This window comes from Dermochelys coriacea, chromosome 3, assembly GCF_009764565.3.
Source record: "Dermochelys coriacea isolate rDerCor1 chromosome 3, rDerCor1.pri.v4, whole genome shotgun sequence".
Taxonomy (NCBI): Eukaryota; Metazoa; Chordata; order Testudines; family Dermochelyidae; genus Dermochelys; species Dermochelys coriacea.
In genome coordinates this window covers 55,484,577-55,502,547 of record NC_050070.1, presented here as the reverse complement: position 1 = coordinate 55,502,547, position 17,971 = coordinate 55,484,577, and the positions used below count along the sequence as shown (strand labels likewise).

At 42.1% G+C, this 17,971-nt stretch overlaps 1 protein-coding gene across 7 annotated transcripts in view; it reads left to right on the top strand.

Moving 5' to 3' along the window:
- The window catches only part of LMBRD1 (LMBR1 domain containing 1), a 237,907-nt gene that overhangs the window by 162,566 nt on the left and 57,370 nt on the right, over positions 1 to 17,971 (top strand). For 4 of the 7 annotated variants that reach the window (XM_043510440.1, XM_043510439.1, XM_038394587.2 and 1 more), the window contains 4 exons: positions 5,751 to 5,815; positions 7,003 to 7,105; positions 14,879 to 14,983; positions 16,259 to 16,408. In XM_043510440.1, the coding sequence (XP_043366375.1) occupies positions 5,751 to 5,815; positions 7,003 to 7,105; positions 14,879 to 14,983; positions 16,259 to 16,408 (423 nt within the window). The remainder of the gene's footprint in view (positions 1 to 5,750; positions 5,816 to 7,002; positions 7,106 to 14,878; positions 14,984 to 16,258; positions 16,409 to 17,971) is intronic. The other 3 variants (XM_043510437.1, XM_043510436.1, XM_043510438.1) reach the window with 2 other exon arrangements.

Genomic DNA, 17,971 nt, shown 5'->3' with positions numbered 1-17,971 from the left:
TGTATAGGGAGTTGTAGAATCTCCATCATTAGGGAGTTTTAAGAACAAGTTAGACAAATGCCTGTCAGGAATGATCTAGTTATTATTTAGCCTTGCATTGAGTGCAGGGAACTGAACTAGATGACTTATTGAGGTCCCTACCGGTCCTACACTTCTGTGATTGTACAAACTGGGGGTGTGATTTCCCTGCTCATGTACAAATACTCATACTAGCTCTCTAACTGATTTCAAGTGGGTTTGCATTCGACACAGCTCGGCCGTGCATCCATTGTCACTAGCAGCACTACTGCAGTGACACTGCTGTTAAAATTCACACTACCTTGAGAATATGTACATAAGCCAGGGAGTCACACACCTAACCTATAATATAGACATAGTCTAACTTATGTAGTACCTTACAATGACTTCTAGCTGTTTCCGGTGACTCATTCATGTTTTGTTTTTATTTTCAGTGTTCACTTTCTCTGAGATGTGGAATTGATATATTATACCCTTAATAGCGCTTTTAGTTACATTGCTTAGTCCAATGCCCCAGAGCATAAGAGCGTATATTTCTTCTAAAAATAGTCTACTGTAACTGTCTGCCCTAACTATATTTTCAGTATGCATATAAATAGTTAATGCTTTTATTAATCCTACTAAAATGTTGGCTTCAGTTGCATCATGTGGCTAGGAGTTCCACATGTTTATATAAAACTTAATTTTCAGTTTTTAAATCAGTTGTGTTTTTTAATTTTGTTGACTTGTATCTTTGTATTGAGAGGGCCAATAGAAACACCCCGTTTACACTTTCTCTGCATCATTCCTTAATTTTTTTAAATAAACCTTTTGTCATATTGTTTATCACCATTCTACTGCAGAGGAGCCGTTGTCATGGACCAGGACCCCACTGTGCTAGACGGTACAAACATAGAACAAAGACTATCCCTGCCTCAAAAAGGTTGGACTTGAGCATAAAACCAAGAGATGAGACAACTTAACTAAACAGTCTCTCTTTTCATGTTCTCTTTATATGGTAGTCTCTCTCCAGGTGCCTAATATCTTTGTCACCAATGTCTAGATACCTTCTCGGTCTGCTCTTTTCAGATAGGGTGACCAGAACCAAATACATTATTCCAAGTGATGACATACCATTGATACTTACATAATGGCATAATATTTTCTGTATTTTCTTTCTCATTCTCTTTTAGTGCTTTGGCTTTTGATTTTTTCACTAAAGTGATAAGTAAACATGTATTTCCTTTTTTTAAAAATTGATAACTTAAGTGAGGTGCAGACACAGGTCATTGAGTTTCCCGGTTCATAAGCGGGTCATGTCAATCAGGATTAGAACTCAAGTCTCCTGACTCAGTCCTGGACTCTGAAGGACTACAGTAGCCCCCTTTTCCTTCATCGTACAGTTGTAGAGGCATGAGATATCTTACTACTTACATTTCCTCACTGGGCCAGAACCAAAGATTATTGAACTCAATATAAATCCTTTCATAGATCAATTTCATAGATCAAGGTACCTTACAACTGTTTCTGAACACCTTACAATTTTTTAGTGTATTTATCCTCACAATACTCCTTTGAGGTAGGAAAATATTGTCCTTATTTTACAGATTAGAACTGATGCACAAAGTGAGTTGCCCAAAATCACAAAAGTCTGTAGCAGAGGGGAGAACTGAACCAGTCTTGCAGGTCCCAAGTACTGAATCATCCTTTCTCTCTGAATCAGGGCCTCGTATTGTTTTTTTGTAAATACTACTTTGAAAATGTTTAAGATAAAAAATTCAAGAATTCCTAGTGAATTGTTTTCATTAGTTTTATTTCATTCAAATCTTCAGATGCCATCTCAGACTGTAGTTGTCTTAAACATTAAAACATGATCCTTAAGTAAAAACCTTAACACTTATATATTTAAAATACAATTTTTATATATATAACTTTGTGTAAAAATGAGCACCAGAAAACTTTTAAAGAAAGTAAAGTAATACTATTTATTCCTGTGAACTGAGAAAAGGAAATACAAGTGCTAATGTGGAAATTGTATTCTGGCAAACTGTTCTAGAGGTGAATTTTTCTAATATTACTGACATGTTTAAATACACACACACAAAAAATACAATATTTTAAATCCATAAGCTAGTCAAATATTGTATGGCTATCTTACGTATTTGAGTAATTTTGGTGTGAAAATTTTAAAAATAAATTTTCCTGTTAAGTGAGTCTTCAAACAACAGTTTACTAAAGCTCGAGCAAAGAAGCTGGTACAGTTTGTTTTTAGTTTTAAAATATTGCAACAGTGTTGGAAGAAAGATCTTAGGTATTGTAATGGATATTCTTATTTAAATGACAGTTAATGTGTATAGTCTTATTAAACTAGGAGGAATATTTTGAGTTAAGTTCTTTAGTTTGGATATAAAAAATAGTGTAGTAACTGAATGAGAACTTAATCGCTTTAGGAGAGTTCTATCAAAAGATCTGATCATGCCAGTGGCTATGGGCTGGTCTTCGTTACGGGGGGATCTACACTGCTGCAATCAATTCAGCAGGGGTATAATTTAGCGGGTTTATTCAAGACCCTCCAAATTGACTTCAGAGTGCTGTCGGGTCGACCCCAGTACTACAGCTCCCTGAGAAGATTAAGGTACATGAACGGGAGAACGTTTCCCATCAATGTAGCATAGTGAAGAAACCGGGGTAAGTCGACCTAAGCTACGTCAACTCATCTACGTTATTCACATAGCTGGAATAGCATAGTTTAGGTCGATTTATCCTGGTAGTGAAGACAAGCCCTGAGACAGATTAACTATTAGTCACAGATTACAGCATAAACACAAATTGTGCACTGCAGAATACAGAGATCTGCTGCTAAAGGTGAAACACTTGTGATTTTCTTTTTTTGTATCATCTTAAAGAGGAGTAACTGTCTGTCTGAATCAGAATCTTCTTTTCATGGACAGCTGTTGTAAATAAAATGTGGTAACTTCATCAGAAGTAACTGTGCAGAATGGTTCTGGATAAAGAAAGCATAAGTGTCCAATGAATCAAAATGAAAAACACTGGAAAACTTTAACAATACCGCAGTTATCAAAATTTCTGAATTATTATATAGTTCTGAATTATATTATTTAATTTCTAAATTGCATATAAACATCAACAGGAGTAGACCACAGTGGTATATGTATATAAAAGGCTGGTTACAGTCAGAACTCCTGGTACAGGAGTGATTCAATTAAAGTCAAGATATACTAGAAGATAGGAGTTTACTTTTGACTATATCAAATGTGAGACAGTTCTGGTTCTTTCAGAACATATGTTAGGAACCAGGTAATAGAGAAGAGAGACACGCAACTGGGATTAATTTGATAGTCATATCCGTGAGTACCAATTATCTCACTGGGGGAGAAGAGATGAGGAAAATTAATTGCCATAGGACAAAAAGCTGGGACACATCTATATACTTTTCATTTCTATGACTAAGTCTTTCTCAACAGTAATGCTCCATAAGAACACTTAAAATGAGATAAAATGTTTGATATCATAATTGATGGTGTTGGTGGCTGCAGATGAATGCAATAAGGAGGATTAATAAAAATTTAAAGCAAACTGATACTTGGTGACAGTCAAGTTATCAAAAATTTGCATTATTTTTTTTCTGTGGAGTGTCTGACCCTGATCAGTGCTGGAATCAAGGAGCTGATCCTGCAGGAAGACAAGAATTTGGCTTAGGGCAGTGCATTGGCACAATTTGGATTGAAATGGAATAAGTGAAATTGGCTAAAAACTGCTTAAAATAAGACAATCCAAGGATTTTGAAAGACTGACCTCATAAAAGACAAGAATTAAAGACAGAATATTTTTAATTGCCTATTCCCAGATATCATCCAGTACATTTTTTCCTGTTGGGCAAAGTCTGTGATTCAGAAATGTATCGCGCAGTAGTTCAGGTTAATGTTCATCTTCATGGCTCAAACTGCTTTGTCCAGGCATTCACTTAGCCCTGGTCTACACTGGGGCGGGGATCGATCTAAGTTACGCAACTTCAGCTACATGAATAACGTAGCTGAAGTCGACGTACTTAGATTGACTTACCATGGTGTCTTCACTGCCATGAGTCTACTGTTGCTGCTCCCCCATCAACTCCGCCTGCGCCTCTCATGTCGGCGTAGTACAGGAGTTGACGGGAGAGCGCTCGGGGTCGATTTATCAGGTCTAGACTAGACACGATAAATCGATGCTGGCTGGATCGTTTGCTGCCCATTGATCCGTCAGGTAGCGTAGACATACTCTTAGAGCTCAGTCCATGGAAATGAAGTTTTCAGTGGTTCTGGCTCCCTACATTCATGCTTAAGATGACTGTCTACCACTCTTTTTACAGAATGCAGGGAATAGATTCTTCAGCTTACCAACACTTTTTTGCACAAGGAAGAGACATAAGTTTGTAAAAGCTAGTTAGCATTATAAATTATCCACTTTTTCTAAAATCTCAAAACCCAAACATAACATGAAATTACTCAATTAAGTTTTTTAGCCATTCTGCTACCCTAAAATCCTAAGTGGCTCTTCTCTAAGCTTTTCCTGAAACTATAATTTCCTTTTTTTTCTTTCGATAGGCTGTTTTAATTTTTATTATGCATTTTGTTTAGCTGGTGATTTTCTTTTTTCCTAGTCTGTCCTCAAAAGTCTTTGAATCATTTCAAATACAATTTTCCTTCCTTAGGTGGCTTAAGTCTCTCTTAGCTGTACAATATCATTTTGAAAAACGAAATCCTATGTGGCTTTGAAACGCTAAACATAGCTTTTGAAATGCTAAATCCTGCTTGGCTGAGGGGGGAACTGTAAGTGTATTCATGTTGCCAGAAGCCTCTTTATTGAAGGCATGCAGAATGGATATTTGGGCCACATTACATTATTTCGCTTCTTATTAGACTTATCTCCTGTAAATGAGGTTTTCAACAAGCGTGTCCTTTTGTTTTTTTTAAAAAAAAAAAAAAAAAAAAAAAAGCTTGGTTTCTCTTCTAGTACTATTTCCTCCCAAGGTATGGCTCGCCTGTTTTGATTCTTTTCCAGTGGAGAGGAGGACATGCAAAAGACCAATCACTAGTGATGGCATTTTTTATAGACCTCTTCTATCTGGACCCAACATAGCAAGGGAGGAAATTAAGTTTGTGCTTTCAGTTTTCTCTGTAGGTACAGCCAAATCTCCATTTGGTACATAGTTAAACTTTTCTATGCTTTTTACTATAGCAATTATAAGGACACATATTATTAATGGTAAATGTTACATTTGTTCAGTATAACCTTTCATGTGCACTCATCTTTCTCTTTTATGTTTCCATGACTAATGGATGGGAGAGCACTGTATCAACTTACAGCACACTACCGAAATTTAAAACATTTCACATTCAATTCTATGAATAAGGTTTAAGTCATCCCCGGGCAAAAGCAATGAATTCCTTTTTGCCTTAGTTAACTGTGGGGTGTGAGGGAGATACTATTTTAAGTGGTTAAGTGAATACCCTTTAGCTTTTGGAGAATTTCCTATCAAACTCTTCCCTCATCCATAAGTCATTTAAAACATGTATGTGGAAAAAGTGGATGGAAATACTTACTAAATAGAACAATCATCCTAGCTCAATTTGGTTAAAAGATTATAGCACATAAACAGCCTTTGATCAATAAAATTAAGCATAATGTTTTTGTGCTTTTAATATCAACTTCAAAGAGCATCTCAGCTACATTATAATATATCTTTGTTTTAGGTCATATGGGGAGTATTTTTCATCCTTGTGGCGCTGTTGTTCACCATTTCTCTCTTCCTGTCAAAGTAAGTATATTGCAGTGTCTTTTTTATAAATCAGTTACACAGATCATGTGCTGTATACCTTTTATCTAAGGTAAAATCCATTCGTATGATCTCTTAATCTTAAGAGTTGTCTGCTTTACTTTAGAAGTGTTCTGCAGTGGTGTACTTTTGTCTTGCCGCATTCCTGTAACTGACTGTACTGCTATATTTAACATTATACACCTAAACTAAATTTTGATAAAGCTGAAACAGGTAAGTCAATAAAACATTGATTAAATAAAGATTGGTCAGTTTGTTTTTCTTTTTCTTTTTAACTATCCACTATAAAAAAGTGAGCACTCTGCCACTGATACAATTAAATTAAATTAAATTAAATTAAGCATATGTGTAGACAAATGCAAATAAAGGGACTTCTTATGTGCTACAAAATAAGCATGGGCTTATATGCCTTCTGGGTTAGGGAAACAGTGCTCAGCACCTTGTGGGTACTGAGTCCTCAATCTCCTTTCTGCGTATTCTTTAGGTCCTGGTCATGTCCATGTTTCATGAAGCTTAAAGTAGTATAGTCAACTGGAAATCTAAGTAGTTTGTTTTTTAAAAGTTGTCTGTTACATCGTCTGTCCCTGAGTCCAGTCCCCCTATGGTGTTTTGGGGGCTTTGCAGGTTTAAGCATCACTTCCCCTATTTTAAAACTATTTCCCTCTTTCCTGTTACGTGAAATACCCATACAAACAAAAAGGAAAAACTGAGTAAGGGATAGATCGTGCAAAGATACATGTGCGTAGTCTCATTGACTTCACGTGAATAACTTGACTTGCATGTTTGCAGGACCAGACCATAACTGACAATAGAGGGGGAGCTATAGCATTCACAAAGTTTAAAAAAAAAAAAAAAAAACCCACAAACTAAAAAAGTTTTCTTTCCGTTATAACTTTTTTGGTGTTTGTAATGGATTCTAAAAAAATCTTAAACACAAGAAGAAAAGGAGCACTTGTGGCACCTTAGAGACTAACAAATTTATTTGAACATAAGCTTTCGTGAGCTACAGCTCACTTCATCGGATACATTCCTAGATTTCCACTCTATACGGCTAAACACGAGTGATTTTTTTTTTTGTCTGACGTCCCTTTAAGGGAAACTTGAATAAAAATGTTCTATGGAGAGGAACAAAGCCATCATAATTAACCAGTTTTCCCTATTTACTGCAGCTTGGACAAAGCTCTCCATTCAGCTGGCATCAATTCTGGATTTATAATTTTAGGAACTAATCTGACCAATCCATTGAATATGCTTTTACCTGTTCTACAAACTGTAAGTAAAACAATAATTGGCAAATATATATATGTAATAAATTTGCTAATATATGCTATTTAGGAGACCATTGGAGATTAAAAAATCTTGAGTCTGCAAATTAACTAATAGATAAATCAAAAACGCTAAACGAACTTCATTTTTTATATGCTTTGTTTTAATTTAATATTGGTAATATACTATGGCAATGAATGGTAAATCTGTGGCAATGAATATTGTAATAGTCTAAATAAAATACTTCACTACAGCAATCTTAAATATTTGCTGAGACGTAAAAATTAAACTTTTTTTGAACTGTCAGTTTTGCAGATTAGCACATTGAAACAGCAAGACCCTCTTGCACTGTGTATGTTGAAACATGGAATTACTCCTCAAATGATTATCCAGACAAATTCCACTCTTTGGGCTTATGCACCCTGCACATGTGATCAGATTCTTTTGAAATAGCAGTGTCCATTAGGACTATGCCTGTACCCTCTGAGCACTCGTGACCATTGTAGCTGAAGATTTAAGGAGCTCAGCAGCCTCTCAGTTCCTTCTTACTGTCCATGTCTGCAAGATGGAACCCTGCAGTCTCTCTCTTCAACCGGCAAGAAATAAGCTAGAGCTGCTGTTTATAATTATTGAGACAAATATCAAATATCTGTTGGTTTGAAAAAAAAATTCCTTGTGAAATGAGGGCATTGATGGGGTTTCTAACGCCCCTTCCTTCCCCCCCCCCATTCCTCTGTGCACAAACCTAAAATAGCAGGAGGAAAATCCCCATGATTCAAAATCTGTTCCTCCTGCAATACAATAGTGCCTGCCAATGATGGCCATTCAAGGTGCCTCTTGTGTCCCTTGCTAAGCATGTGTCAGAGCGCTGCATGGTGCACAAGCAGGTTTTGAGCAATGACTTGAAAGCTAAAGAGGGAAGACTGAAGCTACATCATGAGACCTCAGTGCAAGTGCTCAGATCTGGGTAAACAAATGAGGACATCTCCTCCTTTCATTCAGTCTCGCTCCTCTAGTGCCCCACTGAGCCACAATGTCACCCCACACTCAAGAACTTCCACTTTTCCCAGCAATGGAGTTGCAAGGAACATGGCTCCAAGAACCAGGGAAAGCACAGCTATCCTTCCCTAGCAGCAGTACCAGATGATCCAGTACCAGCTACACAAGCACCCGAGGAAACAGACTCTAAGCTCATTGGTGGCAGAAGGTTCATCAGCTCAGAGTGCCATATTGGTGCTGTGAAGGTCTTATCAGCACCAAAACAGTTCTCAGCATTGACAGTCTTAGCTGTGACTGCTAGCAGAATCCCTGATTCTGGACAGACTGAGGGTGACAATCAGCCAGGTTCATTCTGCAGCCCAACAGTACTGGCGACTCCTGAGTGAATTCTGTGCCAAAAAATAAAAAATTCTGCCAATTTTATTTGTCAATAAATAAATGTGGAGGCTTCAGCATGGCAGTGGAGCGCACACACCATTGACTGCATGGAAGTGGGAGATCACCCTATGCCCCTTCCTGGGACATGGACATGGTGGTGAGGCTGCACCTGCCCACCCTAGAAACGCCCCTGGGCCCTTCCCTTCTGTGCCACATGCACCAGGTGTGGGAAGGCAGGCTAAGCCCAGCATTGTCCAAGTGTGGAGGGGATCCAGGTGTAGGGTGAGAGAGTTGTTTGTGGGGCAGTTTCAGTGAGGGCAACTCAGTGGGGAGTCTGGGGCAATGGGATGCTATGTTGGGGTCGTCCAGATGCATGGGGGTTGAGCTCATCAGGGTGGGGGTTTGAGTGCAGGGGACTCAGCGGGGGATAGTCTGGGTGCAAGGTTGGGGGTCTGAAGGCAGGGGTGGGGCTCAGCGGGAGGGTCTGCATGCAGGTGGGCTCTGGATGCAGGGGGTGGGGGTTCTGGGTTTGTGTGGGGGGAACTCAGGAGGGTGTCTTGGCATGGGGGGCAGGTCCAGATGCACACTGGTTGGGCAGACTGGAGTAGCTCCCCATATGGGTGACGTCTCCCTCCACAGCTGAGGAGCGATGTGGGTGGGAAAGTGAAGCTTCCTGCAGCCCAGGGAAGTTCTTCTTTGAGTGCTTGCTCCATGTCAATTCCATTCTAGTTGTGTGCATGCCCATGTGTGTGGTCGCTGGAGATTTTTGCCTTAGCGGTATCCATAGGGCCAGCTGTGGCATCCCTTTGAGTGCTCTGCTCATGCATCAGTATATCGCGCGCAGCCAGCCCTACGCTCTCTCAGTTCCTTCTTACTGCTTGTGGTGGTTAGTTGGAGTGCCTTTCCTTGTATAGCAAGGGCTAGTGGTTTCATCTCTTCAGACTTCAAGCCTTAGGGCCTTGTAAATAGTTTATAGTAATTAGTGTTAAGTAATTGTTAAATGTAGTTAGAAGTTAGAGTCCCAGCAAGGGCATGCCCCAGTCTCTGGGGTTTAAGCCTTGGGTGGACTGCAATAGGCCTATGCCTGTAAGTGACCCTCCACAACAGCTGCCTCAAGTGCTTGGGGGAATTGCATGGAAGGACAAATGTTGCGTTTTAAAAAAAAAAAATGTTGATCTAGGACTCAGTGGGATATTGGTTTGTGGGCTCGCCTCATGGAGGCTGCCCTTTGTCCGGCTTCCGAGCCATCCTGCCAAGACTCATCTATTACATCTGCATTGGTGCGATTCCCATCCAGCACCACTCCCCATCACTGGTGCCCAAAAAGAAATCAAAGAAGCACAACTCCCCAGCATGAGGCAAGAAGGGCCATGGGACATTGGGCAAAGGACCCAGTTTGGGCCACTCAGCCACTCTGGAGCTACGTGTATGTGCCTCCCAAGTCGGGGCCCTTAGTCCCTTAAAGCATCTGCCACTGACTCCCAGGAGCAGTAGGGGATCCAAACTCTTGATGACATCGACACTTTCCCAAGCTCCCCTGGCACTGAGAGAGTAGAGGTCTCTGCCTGTGCCACTAGCACTGCGGGTGCCACAGGAAACAGTAAAGGCTCCCTACGAGGGTGGGCCACCCACTAACACCTTTCAGGGGGCAGTGGAGCGCCACTTATCCTCCGAGACAAGGCAGGGCTCTCCTCCTCCATGCCACAAACTCTGGAGTAGCAGACCAAATCCTCTGGGTCTCCTTCTTGGTCACTGGCACCGCAGTCGCGGTTCTTGCTGTCTCAATGTGCATTGCCTAAGGTGAGGCGCCAGTCTCTGTACTACCGGCACCATTCGCCCCCTGCCAGTCATCCTCTAGGCACAGATCTTTTGTCGCTTGCCTCATGGGAGCATTTTCTGTCACGACTTCAGTCCCCTCAATACTGGCACCGATCCTCTCGCTCCAGGTACCATTGTCGACAGTCCCACGGTGGTCACCGGAAGTGGATTCCTCTGGCACAGAAGGGTAGTTCAGACTCCACCAACTCAGTTGGGCTCCCAAGACCACGTTGACATCAACGGCACCATCTTGGCAGCACGGCAAGTGGCCAGCACAGTTGCCTTATTGCCTTATTGCCCGGGAGGCAATGCTGGTCATGACACTGCCTCCTTCTCACCACTCATCTGCTGCTGCCTCGGAACAACAGTTGGTGACACCGACAGCACCAGATTTGGTACATGAGTTGCGTTTGGAGGTTGGGAGAAGAGGAGACTGCGCCCACCCCTAAACCTCCCTCCCCCTTGGGGATGATGCCCCAGGGCCTCCCGCAGTGGTACAGTCATTGTCTTCATCCCAAGACGAGGTGGTTGCAGGATCCTCAAGGGCCAGCCCACCAGATGATTTTAAAGAACACCAGGCCCTTCTTCAATGGGTGGCTGAGAACTTGGGCCTAAAGGTGGAGGAGATGGCCAAATGTGCGGATACTTTGTTCAATGTCCTGTCAGCCTCTACCCCTGCCTTTTTGCTCTACGAGTGCCGGACAAGGTTTTCAAATTGCCACAAACCACCATCCATCCCTACCACCTCCAAAAGGGCCATAAAGAAGTACTTTGTTCCAGCCAAAGAGTTTGAGTACCTTTTATACCCACCTACCCACCTCTGGGCTTGCTGGTTGTTTCTGCAGCCAACGAAAAAGACAAGTGGGGGTACACCAGCTCAACTCCTAAAAATAGAGGCCAAAAGACTGGACCTTCGTGGGAGAAAAATTTATTCCACTACCAGCCTGCAGTTCCAGGTGGTGAACCATCAGGCCGCCTTGTGCAGATACAATTTTAATTTGTGGGGCGCCCTCCATAAGTTCAAGGAATCCCTCCCACAGGGTTTGGCCCAATAATTTAGCACCATGGTGACTAGGTGCTCCATCCAAATGGCATGGGATGTGGCAGAGTTAGCATCTAGGGTGGTCGCTTTGGTGGTGGTTGAGGCACAGCTCCTGGCTTCAGACTGCCAGCCTTTCCCAAGAGATGCAGACCTCAATCCAGGACCTCCCATTCAACGGGAACGGTTGCTTCTCCGAACAGACGGATGTGAGGCTTAATGGGTTAAAGGACACTTGGGCCTCAGTTTGCTTGCTGGGCATGCATATGCCGCAGTCTTCACGGAATCAGTTTAGGCTGCCCCCACTGCCAAGGCCTTTGCAGCCTTGTTAGGGGTTTGCAAGGAGAAGGGATAAAGACATGAGTTTTATTTGTCACCGCCCTTCCTTCTCCCACTTGCCGCACAGCCCGGCACAGCGACGCATCCCGGGGGCCAGAAGCACTCATTTTGAAGGCACTCTCAAGAGCGATGCCCCAGTCAATTCCTTGGATCCACCTTGTTCTTCCCTTGACCGTCTTGGTCCCTACTGTTTGGCCTGGTTGCAGGTCACCTTGGACTGCTGGGTGCTACATGTAGTATTTCGGAGCTATACCCTGCAATTTTCAGCCACTTCCCCTCTTCCCCGTCCATCTTCAGGGAACCTTTTCATGTCAACTCGTCATTCAAGACATTGAGAACCTCCTGCGCCTGGAAGCAGTGGAGGAGGTCCCTTGGGACATGAAAGGCAAGGCTTTCGATTCCCGCTACTTCCTAATCCCGAAAGCAAAAGGGGGCCTCAGATGAGGAGTGCAGGCTATGCACCCTGGATGTCAGGAGAGCGCTGGTCTTCTACATAGACAGAACAAAGCCGTTCAGTAAGTCAACACAGTTGTTCATTGCGGTGGCAGATAGAATGAAAGGTTGCACAGTGTCTGCTCTGAGGATTTCATCCTGGATCTCGGCCTGCATCCGCTACTGCTATGAGCTGGAGAAAGTGCCTCCACCAGCAATCGTGACTTCACACTCGACTAGGGCACAAGCATCGTCAATGGCCTTCCTGGCACAGGTACCAATCCAAGAGATCTGTAGGGCTGCTACCTGGCCGTCTGTCCACACGTAGGCATCTCATTATGCGCTTACCCAGCAATGAGATGATGCAGCTTGCAGCACTGCTCTGCCAAAGTAAGCAAGACCCTGAACTCCGAGCCCGCCTTCATTGATGCTGCTTGTGAGTCACCTAAAATGGAATTGACATGAGCAAGCACTTGAACAAAAAACGCTTACCCACCTTTTTCGTAACTGTTCTTCAAGATGTGTTGCTCATGTCCATTCCATTACCCACCTTCCTGTCCCCCTGTCGGAGTTGTTGGCAAGAAGGAACTAAGAAGGCATATGGCTGGCAGCGCCTGATATATGGACATATGAGCATGGCACTAACGGGGGCACCACAGCTGGCCATATGGATACTGCTAAGGCAAAAATCTCCGAAGACCGCTCGCTTGGGCGTGCACACACCCGTAGAATGAAGTAGACATGAGCAACGCATCTCCTAAGAACAACAGTTATGAAAAAGGTGGGTAACCATTTTTTTCCTGGGGATGGGTCAGCTCCGGTCCCTCCTTTCAGGGGAAGAGCAAGTCCCATCCTCCCCAGCTGGGACTAGCTGAGTCCAGCTCAGGGTAGTAGCCACCTGCCAGGGTCCCCAGCCCCACCCTCCTGCTCCCGCCCTGCAGTGATTTTACCTCTCCGCTGGCTACTCTAGGCACCTGAAATGACACATGGGGACTGCTCTTGTGCCTTCCCTTTGCTTTCCCCAGAAAGTCATTTTTGTGTGGGGGGAGGGAAGAAATCTGCAGAGGACATGAATTTGGTGCATGCGCAGTGGTGCAGAATTTTCCCAGGAGTAACTGGCCATAAATCTAAACAGGCAGGGCTTATCAGAGCGCTTTGTGCCCTGCCTATGGAGGAAGACTTCACTTACTCAGCCTCCTCAGGTGATGGCATCAGATCATCTTCACCAGAATCTGAACTGTCCCTTCCATGGACAGACAGTCCAGGGAGAAATCCCATAGGTGTGCTCATAAGTCAGTAAGAGAACTGCAGAGCTGGAATCCCCATATGTCCTTTTTCACCAGGTCCTATTTGGGCCCCATGGTGGAGCGGTGGGGATAATTCATATGTTAGGAAACCAGCTGACTAGATCTCCAAGTAAAGGTATTCCTTACCAAAGCATTTCCTCCAGCCAGCTTCATCGCCAGTTTCATCCATCCATCCATATCTCTCTCTCTCTCTCTCTCTCTCTCTCTCTCTCTCTCTCACTAAATAAAAATATATAATATAAATAAATTAGTAGAGGTGGGACAAGGAGTCAGTGGAGATGATCTTTCCCAACACCAACAACCAGTGGCCATCTCCCTGGACAGAGCAACCAATCCTAGATCTACAGCCTCTTCAGACAGCGTTTTTTGGGACGTAATGAAATTAACAAATACTCTAGACGCTCCTCTGGAGATATTCCAAATAAAGCTGCATAAACTACTGGACATTCACAACCCTCTCTGTCAGGTAGAACGGCCCTACCAAAGGCTATGCAAGTTACATAGGTACACCTCTACCCCAATATAATGTGACCCGATATAACACGAATTTGGATATAACATGGTAAAGCAGCACTCTGGGGGGTGGGGCTGCATGCTCCAGTGGATTAGCATTTCTGCCTCTGACGTTGTTCTGAGCAGCGTGTTAAGGGTGCCGGGCGGGGCCGAGGGGTTGGGTAAGGGGCAGAAGGTGTCGGGGGGGCAGTCAGGGGACAGGGATCAGAGGGGGTTGGATGGTCTCTGGAGACGGGGAACGGGGGCATTGGATAGGGCGTGGAAGTCCGGGGGGGGCCTGTCAGGGGATGGGGTTCAGAGGGGTCATTCGGGGGGCGGGAAGTGACTATTAATAACGGAAATGCTCGAGGCCAAACAAGCTTGATATAACATGATTTCACCTATAACGCAGTAAGATTTTTTTTTTTTGGCTCCCGATGACCGTGTTATATCGGGGTAGAGGTGTAATTGTGTAGTTTTTTTAATAAAAGGTTTTATATTTAACTTTGACTTTACTCTAGAAATGATATATGAATGTTATATCTCTTATGTTAACTCATTTGAAAGAGATCTCTTGTGCTATTCTAACTCTGGACTTTACTGCAAGTAGAACTAAATAGTCTAGCCCAGCATCTGAAGTTTGAATGAAGCAATATTTAATTCAAATCGAGGTGAAGCTTGGAAAAAATTCACAAAGCTATACAATTTCTTTTCTAATATGGACTGTTAATTGTTTCAGCTCTATTTGTAATTAACTGTTTTATATTTTAAGTGAGGCAGTTTTCCTTCCCTTACTACCTCAAACAGTATCAAAATGAGAAGTTCTGATATATACAGCATCTCACTGTGTTAAGAAACCTGTTTTTAAAATTAGATGATCTGCCACTCTTGTAATTTGATTGGTGTTGAGTATTTGTAATGTTAGTGTTTTTCATTTCTTTTTTCAGCTAATATATTAATATCGTTCTCTTTTAGGTTTTTCCACTTGATTATATCCTCATTACAACAATTATTATGTATTTTATCTTCACTTCAATGGCAGGGATTCGAAACATGGGTATATGGTTCTTTTGGATAAGGGTAAATATTACTTACTTATTTACTAAAATTTAACATTTATAAATTACTATATTTAAAAAAATATTTAAAATGTATAACAGATACAAAAGGACCTTGCAGAATTTTCTCTCATATTCTAAAAGCCAAAATGGTGTGAAGCAGTTATTTTTTTTAAACAATATTATAATAAATTGTTTTAGCAAGAGTCTTAAGGGCTTCTGCCATGTTTTGAAAAGCTAGATTGTATTTTGGCCTGATGGCCTAGTTTAAAGGAGGGCAAGCAGTTTCGATTCGAGACAACAAGCCAACAGTGTCTCTGGGAGCTTTGTGGAAGCAGCACATTCAATGTATTGCCAACCCTAAGTATTCAAATATCATGACTTTTATGTGTGGAGGTGTGTGTGTGTGGCGGGGGGGAGTTGGCTTCTGGTTTTTTAGGCTTAAGGGTGGAAGTCACCTGCCCCAAAAGTGTGAGCGCATTTCAGGGTCAAAATTCAACCTAGGGATGAACTATGGCAACTATTGAGGCATTGTCCTTCTCTCCATCATTGGGGAAATTCTTGCTAGAATCTGACTGAATTGTTTGCTCCCTCTTGTAGAGGAAGTACTTCCAGAGCCTCCGTGTGGTTTCAGACCATCACGAACCACAACCAACATGATTTTTGCAGCCAGGCAGATCCAGGAAAAGTGTCAGAAACCAACATCAGGAGCTGTATATGGCTTTTATCAATCTGACCAAAACCTTCGACACTTTCCAGAGTCTCATGGTTGGCAATCATGTCAAAGGTTGGCTGCCCAAGCAAATTTATCACCATTGTAAGACTCCTCCATGACTAGATGACTGCCTTCATCTTGTGCAGTGGCTCTACCTCTGAGCTCTTTGTCATCCGAACTAAAGTAAAACAATATTGCATTGATGGCAACCTTGTCAACCTTTCCCGTCTCTGTGTCAGAACTAAAGTAATATCGGCAATAATAACAGATCTCTAGTATGCAGATGTTTGTGCTGTAGTTGCACACTCAAAGGAGAATGTGCAATCAGCCCTTAATTGTTTCTCTGAAGCTTGATCATTTGTATGGTATATGTAGAGGCTTTTACATTTACAGCTATGCCTTTTGGAAGAGAGGTGTTGAATATATTTCTACTGTCTCAGCAGTAGAGTTTCAGGATGTAATTGGGGAAATAATGAATATAAATATCTAGTCTAAAAGCCATGTCCTTTAACAGATATCAAGTTTGATAACCTAGAGAAACAATTATAATCTAATATTTGTACATGTCTTCTGTTTTTTTAGTTGTATAAAATTAGAAGAGGTAAAACTCGGCCCCAAGCGCTCTTATTTCTCTGTATGATACTTCTGTTGATTGTTCTTCACACAAGTTATATGATCTACAGTCTTGCACCTCAGTATGTCATGTATGGAAGCCAAAAATACCTGGTACAGGTGAGACTTTCCCTTTCATAAGGATATATATAACTTACCTTGTTTTTAAAAAATGTGTTAAAATTGCATATATGAGGTGAGGTGAGGCAAAGCACAGCCCTGCTGTATACCTATTTTTGAAGGGATACAACCATAAGAATCTCCTAGAGTTATTGTGCCTCTAGATATTTTGGAGGAGTGCAGCCTGGAGAAACGCTGCGTTGCACCCTTTTACACACTGCAGCATGTAGTTTCTGTCTGCTCTCCTGGTCTGTGTAGAGCTGTAGAGGGACCTGATCCTGCCCCCATCTAGAAGGAAATTACAGTTGTTGCTACTAGCTTCCAATAAGCCTTATGCTCCCTCAGCACAGGAACTGCTTTTTATTATTTTCATTATATTCTGATAATGGCCAAGCTCCCCAATCAGGAATAGACTCCCATTGTGGAAGTCTCTGTGTAAACTCATAGTAGCTGCCCCAGACAGCTTGCTAATCTAAAAACAAAAAAGTGGAAGGCATAATAGGATACAAGGTCTTCAGAGTAATGGAGGGCATATGTCAGGGTTCCTTCCGCACTCTGAACTCTAGGGTACAGATGTGGGGACTCGCATGAAAGACCCCCTAAGCTTATTCTTACCAGCTTAGGTTAAAAACTTCCCCAAGGTACAAACTTTGCCTTGTCCTGGAACAGTATACTGCCACCACCAAGTGCTTTCAACAAAGAACAGGGAAAGAGACCACTTGGAGATGTCTTCCCCCAAAATATCCCCCCACGCCCTACACACACCCTTTCCTGGGGACCCTTGAGAATAATATCCTAACCAATTTGTTACAAAATCATCAAAGACCCAAACCCCTGGATCTTGGAACAATGGAAAATCAGTCAGGTTCTTAAAAGAAGGATTTTATTTTAAAAAAAAAGAGGTCAAAATCATCTCTGTAAAATCAGGATGGAAAATACTTTACAGGGTATTCAGATTCAAAACACAGAGAATCCCCCTCTGGGCAAACCTTACAGTTACAGAAAACAGGAATAAACCTCCTTCTTAACACAGGGAAAATTCACATAAAACAAAAGATAAGCTAATCTGCCTTGCCTGGTTTACCTATACTGATTGCAATATTGGAGACTTGGATTAGGATGGGTTGGAGAAGAAGGATTTCTGTCTGGCCTCTCTGTCCCAAGAGAGAACAACCATGTAAACAAAGACCACAAACAAAAGCCTCCTCCCCCTCCAAGATTTGAAAATATCTTGTTCCCTTATTGGTCCTTTAGGTCAGGTGCCAGCCAGGTTAGCTGAGCTTCTTAACCCTTTACAGGTAACAGGATGTTGCCTCTGGCCAGGAGGGATTTTATAGCACTGTATACAGAAAGGTGGTTACCGTTCCCTTTATTTTTATGATAGCATATGTCTTGATAGTTCTGTTTTAAAACAAATTTTTAAACCTTTGTCTAATTTTTTTAAAATTATCCCAAAAATTACTTTTATCCTGTACATGTCCTACTTAATCGTAGCCTTTTTCTACAGTATAAATTTATAATGAACACTAAACTTTTCCGTTATTCATTTTAACTACTGCTTCT